The sequence below is a fragment of the Indicator indicator genome, chromosome 8 (assembly GCF_027791375.1).
Source record: "Indicator indicator isolate 239-I01 chromosome 8, UM_Iind_1.1, whole genome shotgun sequence".
Classification (NCBI taxonomy): Eukaryota; Metazoa; Chordata; class Aves; order Piciformes; family Indicatoridae; genus Indicator; species Indicator indicator.
The window spans coordinates 10,758,728-10,775,527 of record NC_072017.1 but is presented as its reverse complement, the minus strand read 5'-3'; the positions used below and the strand labels follow the sequence as shown (position 1 = coordinate 10,775,527).

The 16,800-nt window shown below is 59.0% G+C and overlaps 1 protein-coding gene across 1 annotated transcript; it reads left to right on the top strand.

The window, feature by feature from the left end:
- Nucleotides 1-289: 289 nt before the first annotated feature.
- Nucleotides 290-14,679, top strand: LOC128968635 (protein O-GlcNAcase-like). Its single transcript, XM_054383196.1, has 19 exons — nucleotides 290-329; nucleotides 2,574-2,625; nucleotides 5,002-5,099; nucleotides 5,829-5,959; nucleotides 6,145-6,316; nucleotides 6,554-6,652; nucleotides 6,956-7,240; nucleotides 7,517-7,645; nucleotides 8,058-8,643; nucleotides 9,052-9,496; nucleotides 9,575-9,751; nucleotides 9,822-9,996; nucleotides 10,297-10,353; nucleotides 11,245-11,330; nucleotides 11,577-11,681; nucleotides 13,255-13,346; nucleotides 13,753-13,945; nucleotides 14,026-14,197; nucleotides 14,543-14,679. Exons 1-19 carry the CDS (start codon nucleotides 290-292, stop codon nucleotides 14,677-14,679), a joined length of 3,231 nt encoding a protein of 1,076 aa, XP_054239171.1.
- Nucleotides 14,680-16,800: the final 2,121 nt, after the last annotated feature.

Here is a 16,800-nt window from a genome sequence, read left to right as displayed (position 1 = left end):
ATCCCTCCGAGCATCTCACCGTCTCACCTCACCCCTAATTCCACGCTCATTCCTCTATCCCTCTGCGAGTCGCTCCGCGACTGCTTCCGCACATCCCTCCGTCTTTTCGCCCACCCTTCCATTCCTCCGCGCACCCCTTCTGCATCTCTCCGCGCGTCCCTCTTGCGTGACCCTCTACGCATCCCTCCGCAGCTCCGCGCATCCCTCCGCGCATCCCTCCGCGCATCCCTCCGCGCATCCCCGCACCTCTCGCCCGCCCCAGCATCGCTTCCCTCTGCACTGCGCGGGTATGGCGGGGCGGCCGCACATCCTCTGCGGCGTGGTGGAAGGTAGGTTCCTCCGGGGCTGCGGCCGAGGCCGGTGCCCCGCCCGGGCACTGCAGGGGCTGGCCCGGTCCACCCGGAGAGAGCAGGGGCTGGGAAGGGCCACCAGAATCCGAGCTACGTCCAGGAGCTCGGATATGGGGGAGGCAGGGATCCAGGCCCTGCACAACACCCTATCTCTGCCCGGTAGTGCAGGACCAGCACCCCCAGCGCTGCTCCCCAGCGCTTCCCCAGACTGCTTGCAGCTCCCTCAGCACCCCACACCCATTGCAGTGGGGATAGGACACCTGCTGCACTGCCTCCAGCTCTGCACAGTTCTTTTCTCCCTGCCCTGGGTGGGGGTCAGCATCAGGTGTGTGCCTCTTCTGCCACAGTGAACTCTGCCTTGGGCTGTGCCCAGACTGGCCAGAACAGCCTGATCTCTCATGACAGCTCTGCATGGTTCAGCCCTGTGCTTCTGACCCCCACCCAAGTCCTGTTTCTGCAGCACAGCACCAGTGGAGCTGGGCCAGGCCTGGCATCCAGTGGGCAAAAGTGTCTCCTCTTTTCCTGGCAGCACAGTATTCCCTGAAGTCCACTGCTCACAAGGAAACAAAAGCATCATGCAAATAAATACAAAATCAATGGCGCAGGGATGGGGCAGCTGATAGTAAAAGGAAATTTGATTCAGACAAGACACATTGGTATGGGAATGCTCAGAAAGCTGGGCATAGAGAAGGACACAGATGCTGCCTGCAGAGCCACTCCAGAAGGTGGAGGAGGTTCCCAGAGAGTGAGGAAGGAAAAGCATCCCCCACCCAGGAGCATTGGCCCTGGCGATGGCACACAGGGTGCAGCAGCTGTAGCAGGGCCAAGGCAGGCCAGGAGTAACACATCCTACATAGACCCCAGGCACTGTCCTGACACCCTGGGCACTGCTGGCAGCAGCCAGAGAGCATGGACAGACTGATACCTCTGAGTGACCTGCACAGGTACCCCTTAACCTCCTCTCTAAGAACGTCAAATCTGCATCTCTCCAAACCCATGCACCTGCGTATTCTCCCCAAGTGAACTGGCTTACTTCCCACTGGGCGTTCTTCCTTGTTGGCTTTGCAGACATCTCTGCATCTCCCAGGTCTTCTTACATGCAGAAATAGGAAGAGTCCTTTCCTTGACAGAACTTCCAACAGGGGAATGGGGACTGCATGTTCAGCAGTGCCTCTGCTCATCATATCCAGTCACAGACTGGTTCCCTGCCATGCAGAGCACAGGGCAGGCTGTCAGATGCCATGGTGCTGCAGCCTCCAGCTTGTGTCTGGTACCCAGAAATGACCCAAAGCTTGCAAGAGGCAGAAGTGGAAATGTTAAACACTTGGGAATTTGCTGGCTCCAGATCTGTTTCCTGCACTGGGTTTTGTTGATATGAATCATCTGGGAGGGCATCGTCCTTGCAGCCAGCCTTGGTGCTCATTGATGAGTGCCTTTGTTAGCAGACAACTGCTCAGGCTGCTTCCTGCTTCCCCTCTCTGGATCTCCCATACGGAGACAGTGTTTTCTGGCTGGGGACAGAGAAGGTGCCTGTGAAAAGTCCTGTGGAGTCACAGTCCCAGCACTTGTGGGGACCCCTGTGAGTTGGTTGTGTGCTCCTGATCTGGTGCTGCTCCAAAGTCTTGACCCACTGCAAGTTTGTGTTTGCAGGCTGTGGGGAAAAGCTGTGGCAGTACCATTTTGGTGCAGGTTAAGTTGTGCAGTGATTAAAGACAGAGAAAGTGTCTTTTATAGCCCATAGTGGAGTGGTGAAGCTCTGCTTGACACTGCACAGACAGAGATGCAGAGAAGCACAGAGCTGGTCTCTCTAAAAGAAGAAAATCCCCAGGCAGAAAACTCTAGGGTGGATGTACAATAGCTCTGTGCATTGGTGCACCCCAAAATCATGCTTGAGTGCCTTATAGCCTGGCAAGCCCTTGGCTTCTCCTCCTTGGCTTTTACAATGTAAATTCCCCCTAGGTTAAGTACTACCTTCTGCAATTCTTCCCAGCCCCTCTTTCACGGAAGGGTGGAAGCACAGACATTATGTCCCCTTGTTTGAATGCCAATGCCTGGCAAGATTATAGCAGGATAATGGATATCTGAAGCACCCAGAGGTAAACAGCTGATGGATCTCTGGGCTTAAGAGCTGCTTGGTGATAGTACAGAGAAAAAAAAAACGGTTTAAGGCAGTTGCTAATAACTGTGTTTTGCCTCTTCCTCCACCCCCTGCCCTCTGTACAGGTTTCTATGGGAGACCATGGTCCATGGAGCAGAGGAAACTTCTTTTTCAATGGCAAGTACCCTGAAATTTCTTCTCTGAAGGCACAAGTCTATGGCTGAGTAGCAAGGTGGAAGCCAGAGTGCTGTGGTGGCAGGGGTGGTGATGGAGAAGGTACTGGAGAGTGGCTCCTGGAGGTGGCTGGCTGTTGGGATGCTGGAGTCACAGCAGCAAAGGGGACTTGTGCTTCTCCTGGAACTGCTCCTGCAGTGAACCCTCTATCCTTGTACCTGGATCTGGCCTGGGAAAAGACTTCTGCTTCTGGGCTGCGTGTGGGCTGTGCTGGCCAGTGCCAGCAGATGGTGCTGGGACCCTGCCACAGCCCAGCTGCAGCCAGATGTGGTTGCCTGAGGGGCCTGGGTCAGTGCTGGCCACCCCGAGGAAATGGGTCCGGGGATAGGGCCTGGCAAGGCTGGGTGGCAAGTAGCTCCTCTGTGCTGGCACTGCACAACTGGCACAGGTGTTCCACAGGGACCTGTCAGTGGGACAGGGTGAAACCCTGCTGCCCACACCACGGAGGAATGATGGCAGGTGAGAGAGGTCCAGAGAGGAGCATGGGGGCTGCACAAGTCTAAGATGCCATCTCTGGAGGCACCAGAACAGCTCTGCTCTGACATCAGTGTGGCATGGGGCAGATGGGCAACCTTTGAGCAGGAGAGGTCTCAGGGAGCAGGCAGAGGACCCGAGACTGGAAATGGGTAGCCAGATCTGTGGAGGTGTTCAGCAGGCTGGAAGCCCACCTCTGGTGCTGGCCTATCAGGATGAGTGTCCATTGCCTTGTCTCTGAACTGTATGGGCCTGGGCAGTGCCACACCAACACTTTATCCTTAAGCTGCCATCCCTGCCTGATGTGCAGGTGGCCCTTGTGTCCCTGTGAGTCCCCATGTACATCTGTGTGTAACCCTTGAGTCCTTGAAACAGAAGGATGAGGGCAGTATCTCCCTGAGTCTGGTAGTGAGAATCATCTTGAGGTGGGAGTTGATCTCTTCTAGCAGATAGTGTCCATGCACTGGCCATCAGTGGGATGAGCTGCACTGACAAGACATGGGCCTGGCATGGAACATCCAGCATGGGCAGCATGATGGTTACAGCTTGGGTGGTGCACTGGTGCAAGTAAGAACCATAGTGAGAGACCAGGGATCCAGATACAGAAAAACATAGCTTGGAGGAACTGGGGGAAACATGCAGGAAGGAAAACAAAGATGTGATGTTGTTAAGTGTATTAGGATTAAAAAGGTTTAGTGATGGCTTTGGCTGCTGCGGGGCTGGGATGTATGTTGGTACTGGGCTCAGATGCATGCTTGTGTGCTTGCCCATGTGAGTGATAAGTTCATTAGTCTTTTCCTTCTCTGAAGAGAGACAAAATGAGGCCCTTGTGCTGTGGTACATGAAGTGCTTCTCAGTTCATCGTGGGAAAAAATATCATCTACTAAGGGGGATAAATAAAAATAAATGAATTTATCAGATGGCTTTGATACAGCAGTGCCAAAAGAGCTGTCCAGGGAGGTGTCTCCCCCATCCTGGTAATTTCCAATGAGTCTTGGATGGCTGAGGAGACTCTGGAAGGGATTTGTGCTTTTTGAGGCCAGTACAATCTGATCTCCTGAAGCAGGCAGGCCTCTCAGACCTGCTTCCCTTCAACTCCAGCTGCAGTGGAGCATCTGGAGAGCCAAAGACCTTTCCTCTCCTGTCTTGCCCAAATACATGTCCTCATGAATCACCCCTGGAACTCTCCAAGTCCCTGACTGATGGGTGTGGCTTTTTTTTCCTGTGAGGATAGGCTGCAAGGGTTGAAGGGCTGTTCAGCCTGGAGAAGAGAAGGCTCCAGAGACACCTTATAAGCAGCAGCCTTCCAGTACTTAGGGGATGCCCACCAGGAGAGCTGGACAGGGACTTTTTATCAGGGGGTGCAGTGATAGGACAAGGGGTAATGGGTTTAAACTGAGAGAGGGTGGATTTTGATTAGATGGAAGGAAGAAGTTCATTATTGTTAGGGTGATGAGGCAGGTTGATAAGAGAGTTTCTAGGAGCCCCATTTCTGGAAGCATTGGAGGCCAGGGACAGCGCAGCTGCTCCAAGGAGGCAACATCCTTCTGGTCTCTCAGACTTTCTCACCCCAATGCACTATCTTTCTTGAGGTTCCTTTATAAGGAACATTAAGAAAAACTTCATTGCTCTGAGGCTGCTGGCACACTGGACCAGGCTGCCCAGAGAGCTCTGCAGTTTAGGAGGGTCTGTGTGAGCGGAGGCTGGAAGCCTGCAGGACACGGTGCAAGGAGAGGGCACCGTGTTCCAATGAGCTCTTGGTGTCACGGGCTGACACCTGCCTGGACCCCTCTTTGCAAAGAGCCTGTCTGGAGCTGTGGGTGACCCCTTGTCCTTGGCATGCAGGCTGAGTCGCTGGGGGCTGAACTGCTACATGTACGCACCCAAGGATGAGCTGAAGCACCGGCTGCTCTGGAGAGAGCCCTACACAGAGCATGAGGCAGGTAGTAGCTCTGCTGGCGCCCAGCACGGGTGGGCTGATGATATGTATCCCATGTCCTTAAGGGTGAAGCATGGGCTGCATCTTGGCCAGGGCTGGGTGGGCTGTTACCACCATTCCTGCAGGAATATGCCCATTGCAGGGAGTCCCATGAGCACTGTCTGGTGCAAGGAGAAACCCTGCCTCACGCACCACCACCCCCCCCCCCACGCCCCCCCAGGCTCTGCTGGATACAAGGAGTCCACCAGACCCTTCCCATTGCATGGAATTTCGTATGAGCCCACCCAGCCCACAGACCCTTGTGGAGAGAACTCTGTGTCCCAAGCAACTGTGCACTGTCTCCCCTGGGACTCTCCCCTTCAGATGCTCTCTCACGCTCCCCAATGCCCTCAGCTCCTTCCTTTTGGGCCCCTGTAGTTCCCTCTTCCTCCATCCTTTCTGTTCCTCCATTCCTTCTGCCCCTCCGTTTCTTCTGTCCCTCCGTTTCTTCTGTCCCTCCATCCCTTCTGTCCATCCATCCCTTCTGTTCATCCATCCCTTCTGTTCCTTCATTCCTTCTTTCTCTCCATCCCTTCTTTCTCTCCATCCCTTCTTTCTCTCCATCCCTTCTCTCCCTCCACCCCTTCTCTCTTTCTATCCCTTTTCTCTCTCCGTCCCTTCCCTCCCACCATCCCTCCTCCCCCTCCATCCCTTACCTCTCAGCAATCACAGCACCCCTTTGCTTTGTCCCTAGCCTGCATGCAGTCCCTCATCAAGGCTGCCCAAGAGCAGGGTGTGGAGTTTGTTTTTGCCATTTCTGCTGGCCAGGACATGGTGTTTTCAAGTGCCGGGGATCGGCTCCTGCTGCAGCAAAAACTCAGGCAGGTACCGTAGGCCACCTTCCTTCATCCCTTTGCTCCGAGGTGAGGGGGACGTGGTGAGGGCTGTTCCTCCCACCCCATCATCCAGATGTTCTCACGGTGCCCAGGCAGCAGGGGCTGGTCTGGGGCTCCCTGCCTTCTTTCTCTCTGCTGCCCAGGGATCCTAGCAGCCCGTGCCCATGTCTGCAGGTGGCTGCCATGGGATGCCACTCCTTTGCGCTACTCTTTGACGACATTGACCCTTACTTGTGCCAAGCTGACAGAGATGTCTTCCCCTCCCTGGCGAAGGCTCAGGCCTCTGTGGCCAATGAGGTGTACCAGCAGCTGGGCCAACCCTCCGTCTTCCTGTTCTGCCCTACAGGTACCACCTGCAGCCATGACCCCTGGTAGTGAATGCGGGCGCCTCCATGGTATCTCCCAGCCACCTTGTGCCCCTCTGGGAGCCCTGGAGATCTCTGGACTGGGGCACGACCAGGCTGCAGACATGCATGCTGTACCCCCTGCCCTGTGCACCACCCCATCCCCTCCCTTCTACTCTTAAGGATCATCTCTCCCAGTCTCCCTGCACTTCAAGGGATGCTCTGTGCTCTCTCCCCAGAGTACTGCAGCTCCCTCTGCACTCCCAGCCCCAGCCGGTCCTGTTACCTGCTGACCATCGGGCAGGAGCTGCTCCCAGGGATCGGTGTCATCTGGACAGGTGAGTGCTCTCTGCAGCTTCCTATCAAGAGCCAGCACCTGCAGATCCTGCAGCGATGGGCTCCATCCTGGTGAGGTGCCAGCAAGTGGCCCTTCCATGGTGCCTTTGGCACTGGGGTGTGCAGCCCCAGCCGGGTAGGCAGGGGGCTTGGCTGTGGCTCTGCTCTCCTGTCTGTGGAGGTGGGTTGTGGTGACTCTACCCTCGTCTCCACGCTCAGTTCCCAGAAGTGTGTGTGCCCCTGTTGTGAGTGTGCATGGTGGACCATGCTGGCAGCATGTTCTGTGCACATCTGTGATGCTCCAGGCCCGAAGGTGGTGTCACAGGAGCTCTCTGCCACGCTGCTGGAGGAGGTGGAGAGTGTCCTGCAGCGCCGCCCCATCATCTGGGACAACCTGTATGCCAACGACTATGACTGCAGACGTGTCTTCCTGGGCCCCTACACGGGACGTGCTCCTGGACTCATGCCCAGGCTCCATGGACTGCTCCTTAACCCCAACTGCGAGCTCCAGGCCAACTTCATCCCCATACACACGCTGGGCAGCTGGTTTAGGAGTGAGCTGGGGAACTGTGCCCGCCCTGACTGTGCAGGTACCTGGCCCCAGCACACTGCAGGCAGCTCTGGATGTGGGGTCCCAGTGCCAGCAGTGAGCTTGTGCCTCCAGAGCAGGGCCTGCCCAGCACTGCCCATCTGTGCAATGGCCCTGTAGGCTTTCCTGTGGGGCAGCTGGGGGGAAGTGTCCCACCTGGCTGGGATCCATCCTGGGGATGTCTGCTTGTGGGGGGATGCCCGCCTTTAGTGTGGCACGGTATAGCTCTATCAGGCAAAGAGCAGGGTGCCCAGGCTGATGAGCTTCAGTTCCTCAGGGATGGAGACTGTGGCAGCTCTGGGTGACAGCCACGACCCACAGGAGGGGAGCTACAGCCCCCAGAAGGCTTTGGAGCTGGCATTGTGTGACTGGGTGGCTGAGATACACCGACAGGCCTTGGAGCCAGGTGGGTGGTGAACTTGTGCCATGCAACTTCTTTCACCCCCTCCTGTGTGCTGGACTCGCTCTGCTAGGAGCTTGGCTGGGTTTGTGTTTGTCTTGGTGGTTAGGCATGGGTGTCCATTGTAGTGTGCCACCCATGGGTGCTCTTGCCCAGGCTGCAGCCCAGAGCAGGTCTCCTTGGCTGGCAGTGTGTTATCCCAGCCCATGACACAGTTCTGGAGGAGGGGTTCCAGCCAGGTGCAACTCCAGTCTTTCAGCATGATGCAAAGCCCATGGTCCTGACAGCTCCTTAGTCCCTGCCAGCCTGGAGACAGAGTTTCCTAGCACTGCTGGCCCTCACCCCAAGCTGTTGTGCTTTATGGGCAGCAGTTTCCATGTGGGTGCCAGAGGGCTGTCTCCTTGCTCCTTTCTGCCAGGAGGAAGAACCCCAGGACATCCCAGTGTCAGCCTCAAGGGAGGAGCGAGACTGCAGCCTGGCATGGCAGGAGGACAGGAGATCATACCTGAACCCCAGCCCCATGACTCTGTTCGTAATGGGAAGGACCAGAATGGCCCTGAGTCCTGTGGCCTGGCACCAGGGGAGGGAAGGAGGAAGGTGACCTCAGAGCTAGAGAAAGGCAGTGAGAGTGGGACCACAACTGGTGGTCAGCAAAGCCCCACAGGTGACAGGAACCAGCTCACTACAGGGAGCAGGGTGAGCTGTGAGTCCTCCTCTGCTCTGCCCAGCACAGCTGGGAGTGCCCAGTCTACAGGAACTTTGGTGCCTACTGAGCCCTTCCACAGCCCAGGTGCCACCATGTGCTGCAGCAATGGGGCCAACAAGAGCCAGAACCTTCCCTTCTGTTCTGGTGATGACGGAACAGAGAATGAAAGCCCACCTGAGCCTGAGGCCAGCAGGGCTGACATGCTTCAGACACCCCCAGGGCCTGGGGCTGGTGTCAACCCTGCTCCCTCCCCACCTCTCACTGATGGGTCTGGCACCAGCCCTGACCCCTCAGCACCACCCACAGATGGGGCTGGCACCAACCCTGACTCTCCAGCACTATCCCCTAATGGGGCTGGCACCAGCACTGTTTCCCCAGCATCATTCACTGATGGGGCTGGCACAAATCCTGTTCCCACAGCACCACTCACTGATGAGCCTCACACCAACCCTGACCCCCCAGCACTATTTACTGATGGGACTGGCACCAGCCCTGTCTCCCTGGCACTGTTCACTGATGAGGTTGGTGCTATCCCTGGCCACATGGCACCATTGACCCCAGAGGAAGCTGTGTCCAGCCCCATGTCCCTGCTGACTGTGCAGAAGGGTGGATCTGGTCCCATGGTACAACTGACCCGAGAGGAGGCCAGGGCCAGCCCCACAGCACTGGTGACCCCAAAGGAGGTCAGAACCAGCCCCACAGCACTGGTGACTCCAGAGGAGGCCAGGGCCAGCCCCACAGCACTGGTGACCCCAGAGGAGGTCAGAACCAGCCCCACAGCACCAGTGACCCCAGAGAAGGTGGGGACTAACCCCACAGCACCAGTGACCCCAGAAGAGGTCAGGGCCAGCCCCACAGCACCAGCGACCCCAGAGGAGGTCAGAACCAGCCCCACAGCACCAGTGACCCCAGAGAAGGTGGGGACTAACCCCACAGCACCAGTGACCCCAGAAGAGGTCAGGGCCAGACCCACAGCACCAGTGACCCCAGAGGATGTCAGGGCCAGCCCCACAGCACCAGTGACCCCAGAGGAGGCCAGGACCAGCCCCAAAGCACTGGTGATCCCAGAGAAGATGGGGACTAACCCCACAGCACCAGTGACCCCAGAGGAGGCCAGGACCAGCCCCAAAGCACTGGTGACCCCAGAGGAGGTCAGAACCAGCCCCACAGCACCAGTGACCCCAGAGGATGTCAGGACCAGCTCCACAGCACTGGTGACCCTAGAGGAGGCTGGGTCCAGCCCCATGGCACCACTGACTCTGGGGGAGGTGCAGATGCTGGTGGAGCTCTTCTACCTGCCCTACCATCACGGGCCGCTGGCACAGCATCTGCTGGAGCACTTTCGGTGGCTGCGGGCAAACAGCCTCAGCGTGGGGGTCCCAGCCACGGCATCTGATGCTCACGAGGTAAGGCCGGTCCGGGTGCTGCTGCGGGGTGGTGCCCGCCGCGGCGGCGCTGATGCTTGTCCCGTCGCAGGGAACACAGTGGCACGGCCGAGCCCAGTCCTTCCAGCTGCTCTGTGCCCAGACGTGCCGCCTGCACAGCCGCTTCGTCAGCAGTGCTGGGCGGGCACTGCTCTATGACCTGCACCCCTACCTCTGGGACATCCGCAACATGCTGCTGGCCACCAGTGCCTTTGTCCTCTGGCTGGGTATGTGACTGATGCCAGCCCTGAGCCAGCCCTTGCGGCCCTGCAGGGCCAAATTCAGACATGCTGAGCTGCAGGGCCCTGGGCACTGTGGCACTCCCAGGGCATCTGAGCCTAGCCCTTGTGGTGATCTGCTGGTTTTCCCCCTAAAGAGGTGGAGGTATCTGGGGCCCCTCTCCCAGAGGTCTGGGGTCCCTGTGCCCAGCCAGGGGTGACAGGTCTCTCCTGGGAGCGTGCAGCTCCCCTTGACACCTTGCCCACACTGACCTGTGTCCCATGCTCACCCTCTTGCTTCCTTTGCAGATGGCCATCTCCTCTGCGACCCTGACCCCAAGGGCACCTGGGGGAGCTGCTTTGGTTGTAAGTACTGATGACACTCTGGCTCATCTGCCTGGGTATTGGGGCCCTGGCTACCACCCTCTGTCACCTCCAGTCCAGGAGCAGCAGCTAGCACTCACCATTGGGCTGCCCTTGCCCATGCTCTTGCCTTCCAAGCTAAGTGGGAACAGCCATGAGAAGGCTGGTTGTGAGCTGAGTGCCCTGACACATGAGGAAGGACAGGCACTGCTGGTGGGGACAGTGCAGTCCTCAGAGCAGCTCTTCATCTCTCACAGTCTAGAAGGAATGCCTGTTCCTCATTCCTGAGGACATGGTTCCTCAGCCCTTTTCACCCAAGGTCCCGTTCGCCTTCCTTCCATGGGCCATTGGGAGCAGTGATGCCCTAGGTGACAGAGGTGAGGTTGGATTTTGAACGTTTATGCATCACTTTGGAAGTCACTGTTCCACTGCTTTAGGGTTCCCTGGCTGCTCTGTGGGCCTCATGATGTCACCCTTACAAACCATGAACTGTTAGCAGGTGACAGCCTGAGAGGGTCTCCAAGCTCAGTGTGAGACAAGGCCATGTGCCTTGAACATTTCTGCAGGGAGGCAACTGCATGTGGAGTGAGGTCCCATAGGCACTGCAGTGCTGACTGGGCAGCAAAGCAACACTGTCTGCAGCCAGGAGCTGTGTCACGGGGGCCACTTCAAGCCCTGTTGTAGAGTGTATTGCCACCCTAGTGTGTGGGACTGGCTGGCTGAGCCCTGGTGAATCCTGTGCCCTGGTGAGGTCCCATGCCTGGGCTGCACAGCTGCAGGGACAGATCCTTGGAGTTGTGTGGATAGTGATGTTGCTATGCAATGGAAGCTGATCTCCCAAAGCCCAGAAGTTTTTTGTTCACCTAACACGTGCCTATATTCTGATGTCTCCAGGGTGCCAAAACAACACAGCACCAATTCTGCTGGGCAGTGACGCTGAGCCCTGGGCACGTCGTGGGGGCCTCTTTGGAGAACTGCAGGTGAGAGCATGCCCACATCTGGGGGGGCTGAAGGAGCCATTCGTTGGAAGCCAGGATCCCAGCTCGTGCTCCTGGCCCTGCCATGGGTTGCTGCAAGCTTGGGAAAGCAGTGTTACCCTGGGCCTCTGTGCCTTGGCTCCAGCTGCCAGGCTTTAGGGTGCCTCTGAGGGACCCTCATCCTGCTGCCTGCAGGATGAAGTTTGGATCCAGAACAACTTGCTCCCTGATGAACTCTGTCTCTTCCAGGCACTGCTGCCGGTGGGCAACAGCTGTGACCTCTTCTACCACCCACCTCCACTCTTCCCATCCAGTCAGCTGTACGTCCTGCGCCCGCTGCTGCCCCTGGACAAGGTGGGAGTCACATGGCCTGTGCTGCCTGCACTCATGAAACATGCACTCCTCAGCTGCTGCCCCGAGACTGAGTTTGCAGAGCAGGGGGATGGAGCTGGGAAGGGGCCTCTGGGCTCCAGCCCCACTCGGAGCAGGCCAGCCTGAGATGGATTACCTGTGTCCATCAGCGTGTCAGCCCCTAGGGCTATAGAGTGAGTGTTGTGACTAGTGGCCTCAGCAGGGACCATTAGATGATGGCTTCTCAGTGACCAGTGCCAGGGCACAGCCCACCCTGGCAGCCAGGAGAGGGAGACCCAGCTCAGAAGTGAGCAGCAGGCACAGCCCCAGGTACGCTAGCACAGCCTTGAGATGGCCAGGTTGTGAGGGTGATCTCCAGAGCATCCCCAGCACTGGTCTCCAGTGGTGCTGGGAATGATCCAGACAGGAGAAATCTGCTGAATTCTTCAGCCTTGATCAGTCTGCAGCTCTGGGTGCTGCTTGAGCCTGTTGAGGTTCATTTTCCAATGAGTCCCTTGAAATCCTCCTCCAGTTTACTGGAGAGGCAGTAGCTTCTGTCAGCCGTGACCTGCTTGCTCTGTTTGACATCCCAGCAGTTCCATGGGAACAGTTCCAGGGGAGGGAAAGGGAAAGGGATAAATGCGGAGATGGGTGGAGACACAAGTTGAATTGCTGCCAGATCCAGCAGAGCCCCAGTTTCCCCACGTGCCATAGTCTGCAGTGAACCCTCTGCTCCCTCACTCTGCTCCCTCACTCTGCTCCCTCTCCTATCTAGAGGGAATGCTGATGCTGCAGCTCCAGCCACTGTGGGCACCACTGCAGGCACCACTGCATGTGTCCACTAAATGCAGTACCCAGCAACCTGCAGCCAGCTCATACACAGCAGAGGGGCTGCAGGCGCAGAAGAGCAGATTGCAGCATCAGGCTGCAGCTGCCAGTGACTCACACTGCCAGTGACAGTCTGCAGTTGTCTGCTGTCAGATTTCATCTGCTCAGGCTACATCAGAACAAGCTGAATGTGTCCTGTGAAACTTTGGGAGGAAGATCCAGAAAGCACTTCATCCTGTTCTGGGCATGGCATTGTCCTGCCCTAGTGACTCCATGGCCAGGGCAGCCTTTCCTTGGAGAAGCACTGCTTTTATCAGGATGTGCTTTTCACCGATCCTGTGAGCAGTAGCAAACTGAAATCTGACCTTGATGGGGACTTTGGAGATGTGTGGAGACTGGGCCTGAGGCCAGCAGAAGGAGGTGCAGGGTGCAGACACTCACACCCTTAGGTGTCTGAAGCACATACCTCTATACTTTCATACCTCCATACCTTCCCTGGCCACAACACACTAGAGGCCACAGCACCGGTGACCTGAGAGGAGGCCAGGTCCAGCACCACAGCACCAGTGACCTGAGAGGAGGACAGGTCCAGCCCCACAGCTCTGGTGACCCTCTATATGGTCCCTTCAGGCAGTTGCTGGTACACAGTGCTGTGGCAAGGGCTATGGTGGGGGCACCAGCAGTGGTGGGGCCATGGCAAGGCAGCAGCTGGGCAGAGACAGGGCTGAGGTAGATCTGGATCTTCTAGGGAGAGCTTTACCGAATGTGCCGAGAGAGTTTGGATTGTGACCCCAAAGTGGCAGAGATCCTTGCGTCCCATCCCGATCTCCTTGGTGACAGGTAAGATGTGGCCTATCTGGGGCTCCCTCTTGCCAGGCAGGTGCCGAGCATGGCTGTGTGCTGGGTGACACAGGGCTGTGGTGTAAGGCAGTGGTCTCTCCTCGTGTCCTTGTGGGGACCTGCTCTGCCTGCCCCACAGCTGGCAATGGGAGTGGGCAGGGAAGGCTGTCCCTGCACTGGTGTCCAGCCTGGTGGTGGGAGCTGCCATGGGGATGGACCCACTGCCTAGGCTGGCTGCAGCTGCAGATGCTGCCCTTGGCTGAGGGCTTCTGCTAGGGATAGCTCACCGAAGGGTGGTGGGGTGGCTGCTGGGCTGCTGTCCCACAGGCGCAGGAAGGAGGAGGCTGGTCTGAGCTGTCCCTGAAGTGGGCAAACTCCAGCTCAGCAGTCCTGCTCTGGCTGTCAGACTGTTGGGCAGCTTCCTGAGCCTGAGCCCCGAGTACACCTTTGTGCTGGAAGATGAGGATGGTCCATGTGGATATGCAGCTGGAGCGCTCTGTGCTGAAGGCTTCCTGCAGCAGCGAGACAGCAGTTGGCTGCCAGCCCTGCGGCACAAGTACCCCCAAGACCTGGGTGCAGCTTCCTCAGCTCTGGGACAGGTGAGGGGGCATCTGGAGCAGAAAGGGAGCAAGTGTGGGAGGATGGAGGGAGCTCCTTTGTTTTTGTTTGTCTCCTGCAGGATGTCCTGGAGGAAGCACTACTCTTCTTCCACGCAGAGACGCCCACTGTGCCCCTACCTGTGCTGCGGCGCTTCCCCTCCCTGGTGCAGCTGGGCACAGCCCCTCGTGTGCTGGACGTGGGTGCTAGCCGCAGCCTGGCCATCTGCCTGTTGAGCGCACTCAGGGCCAACGGTGAGCATGACCTCCCTGGGCTGGGGGCATGAGATCCCATCCAGCACCACACAGTCCTGAAGGCCCCCTGGCCCACCCCAGAGCCTGCCTCACTTGCATGCCAGCTGTGAGCACAGGGCTGCAGCAGCCTTCACTGGGGCCCCCTGTCCCATCTCTGAGCAGCCTGGCCTCAGCTCCCAGGCACTGTACTCTCTCCTGGCATGCAGACCCATGTCTCAGGGCATCATGCAGGCACCCAGCACCCAAGGGCAGTGCAGAGGCTGTGGAGTGGGTCCCAGGCAGTGGTCCCTAGCCCCAGCACTGAGGTCCTGGTGCCCAGGGTCCAATGTCTCATCTCCCTTCCAGGGTCCCGGGGTGTGTTTTGCCAGGTCAGTGACGCTGACCGGCAGCAGCTGAGCTTCTACAGCAAGCTGGGCTTCGTCGCCCTGCCAGTGGCCTGGGGCAGCTCTCCTGGTGCTCGGCTCCTGGGACGTCTCCTCTGAGCAGACTGCACTGGGTGTGGGCACGGGAAGGCAGTGCTATGGGGCAGACTGACCCCTGTCCCACACAGCATCAACCTGAGAGAGCAAGGAGCAGAGGGGCAGCTTGAGTGTGGCAAGTACTTGTAATGGGTGGGGAACATAGTTTGGGGTTTGCAAGATGTCACTGGGATGCGTGCAGGAGACTTGGCTGGGAGAGTCCTTGGACCACAGAGTGGTATTTCTGCCATCTCGCAAGTGCTGGGCATCAGGGTCCCTCCACTCCTTTCCTAACTGTTCCTGGTTGCTGAATACCCTCCACCTCTGACAAGGAGCCAGCCATGTCCCTAGGCTGTCTGCCAACCACCAGGAGTGGTATTTAGGGTGGTAGTCATGGAGCATGGCACAGTGTGTTAGCCCCGAGGGAGTGTCCCTGTCCCACAGGAGGGGCTGTCCAGTGCTGTCCATTCCCTGTGTGGCCTTAGGCTGGTCAGCTGGTGTCAGAGCTGGCTCTCAGCACCAAGGACTGATCCAGTATGGCACACAGTAAAGCGGCTTCCATCTCTGCTGCCCAGGGGCTGTGGGTAGTGCTGTCCTGGGTAATAAAGCATCTTCTGGGGTCTCACCATGGTTTGTCTCTTGGGGGAAGGTGTTGGAGTACCAGTGTCTCCCTCTCATACCTTTGTGCCCACTTGTCAGCCAGTCCTGTCCTCCCACCCACATGCCAGCTGTCATTACCTCCAGTCCTGTGTGACCTGAAGCTCCCCACAGAAACACCACTCAAGCTGCTCCCCAGCTTTTGGCCTCCCCTTGAGTGCTCCAGGCTGGCAGCATGTGCTTACAGCTGGGCTCCCTGTGGAGCTGGGCAGACCCTGACCCTGCACGATGGGACTCACCCCAGGCTTGGGCCTTCCCTGTTACCATGGCTTCTTGGGAGTCTGGGGGATGTTGCACGCCCAGGGCAGGCAGCATGGCTGGAGGGAAGATGTCTGGCCAGCCGTGCTGCAGCCTCTGCAGCAGTGCTGGCAGGACAGGTGGAAGGCATAAACCTCTTCCACGGCCTCCAGAGCTGGCTGTCTCGGCCCAGGTCCAAGGAGGAGGTTGGGGCAGGGGTGGCCGAGAAGCCAGGAGCGGGGAAACTCGAGAAGCCCTGCCCTCCGCTGTGCCTTGCCGCTCTCTCCCTTGCCGTGCCCAGAGAGCCCCGTCCCTGTGCCCGAGATCACCAGCGATGGGGAGCCCGGTGCTCCCGGGCTGCTGGGACCCAGTGCCGAAGGCGAGGCAGGCTGGAGCGCGGATCAGGTACTTCTAGGAGCGGACAGGCCCAGGGCTGTCCTCCGCAGCGGACAGTAGCCTTTGCGGGTCTCGGAGCGGCCCCGGTGCGGCAGCCCCCGAAGCGCCATCGGGAGCCCGGGGGGCTGGCGCCATCCCAGGGTGCTGGACAGGGTCGCGGGGCCCGTCTTCGCCATACCGGCTGCGGCGCCAGGCCGGGGCCCCGGCACAGGCTGGCCCCGGCCACTTGGGCATGGCTCGGGGCGGGTCAGGGAGGAGGGGGGCGGCACAGCACAGCTCGGCACGGATCGGCCCCGTCGGCACTCGGCTGGACGCTCTTGCTTGGCGCTGCCGGAGCCGTGCACCCCGTGGGGAGGAGAGGTACCGCCCAGGGTAGGAGAGCAGGACCGGCCCGAAGGCGGCGGGAAGCGCCGCTCGACCGGCCGCGGACCGGGGGCGGCGGGGCTGGGTGAGCCGAGCCGTGCCCGGCACCCGTGGAGCCTGACCGGGAGCGTCGGGGGCGCGGAGGGAGGCCGCCGGGTTCGGGGCTGGGCGCCGGGCAGGCGGCCGGGGGATGGCTCGGGGCGTGCGGTGCGGAGCGGGACCGAACAGCGCCGGGTGCTGAGGCTTATGGTTCAGTGCGGGGTTGTGCAGTGGCCGCTGCGGGGTCGCGCCAGGCGAGGGCCGGGTGCGCGGGGCTGTGCCGGATGCCGTTTGCCCTGCCCCGAAGCCCGGCGATTCTCAGGGGTCTGTGGAGCGCCGGCGGAGCGCTGGGAGCACCGTCGCGGCTCCCTGCGGCCGCTGAGCCGTGCCCGCTGCCCGTTGCAGAGGCTTGCTCTGTGCTGGCAGCGGCTCGGAGTCGTGTGGTGCCCTCAG

Excerpts from the sequence above, each read along its gene's own strand:
- LOC128968635 (XM_054383196.1), top strand. The coding sequence starts at position 290 with ATGGCGGGGCGGCCGCACATCCTCTGCGGCGTGGTGGAAG. Across the intron at positions 6,317-6,553 it reads CTTCCTGTTCTGCCCTACAG|AGTACTGCAGCTCCCTCTGC; the intron begins GTACCACCTGCA and ends CTCTCTCCCCAG. Across the intron at positions 9,752-9,821 it reads CGGCATCTGATGCTCACGAG|GGAACACAGTGGCACGGCCG; the intron begins GTAAGGCCGGTC and ends GTCCCGTCGCAG.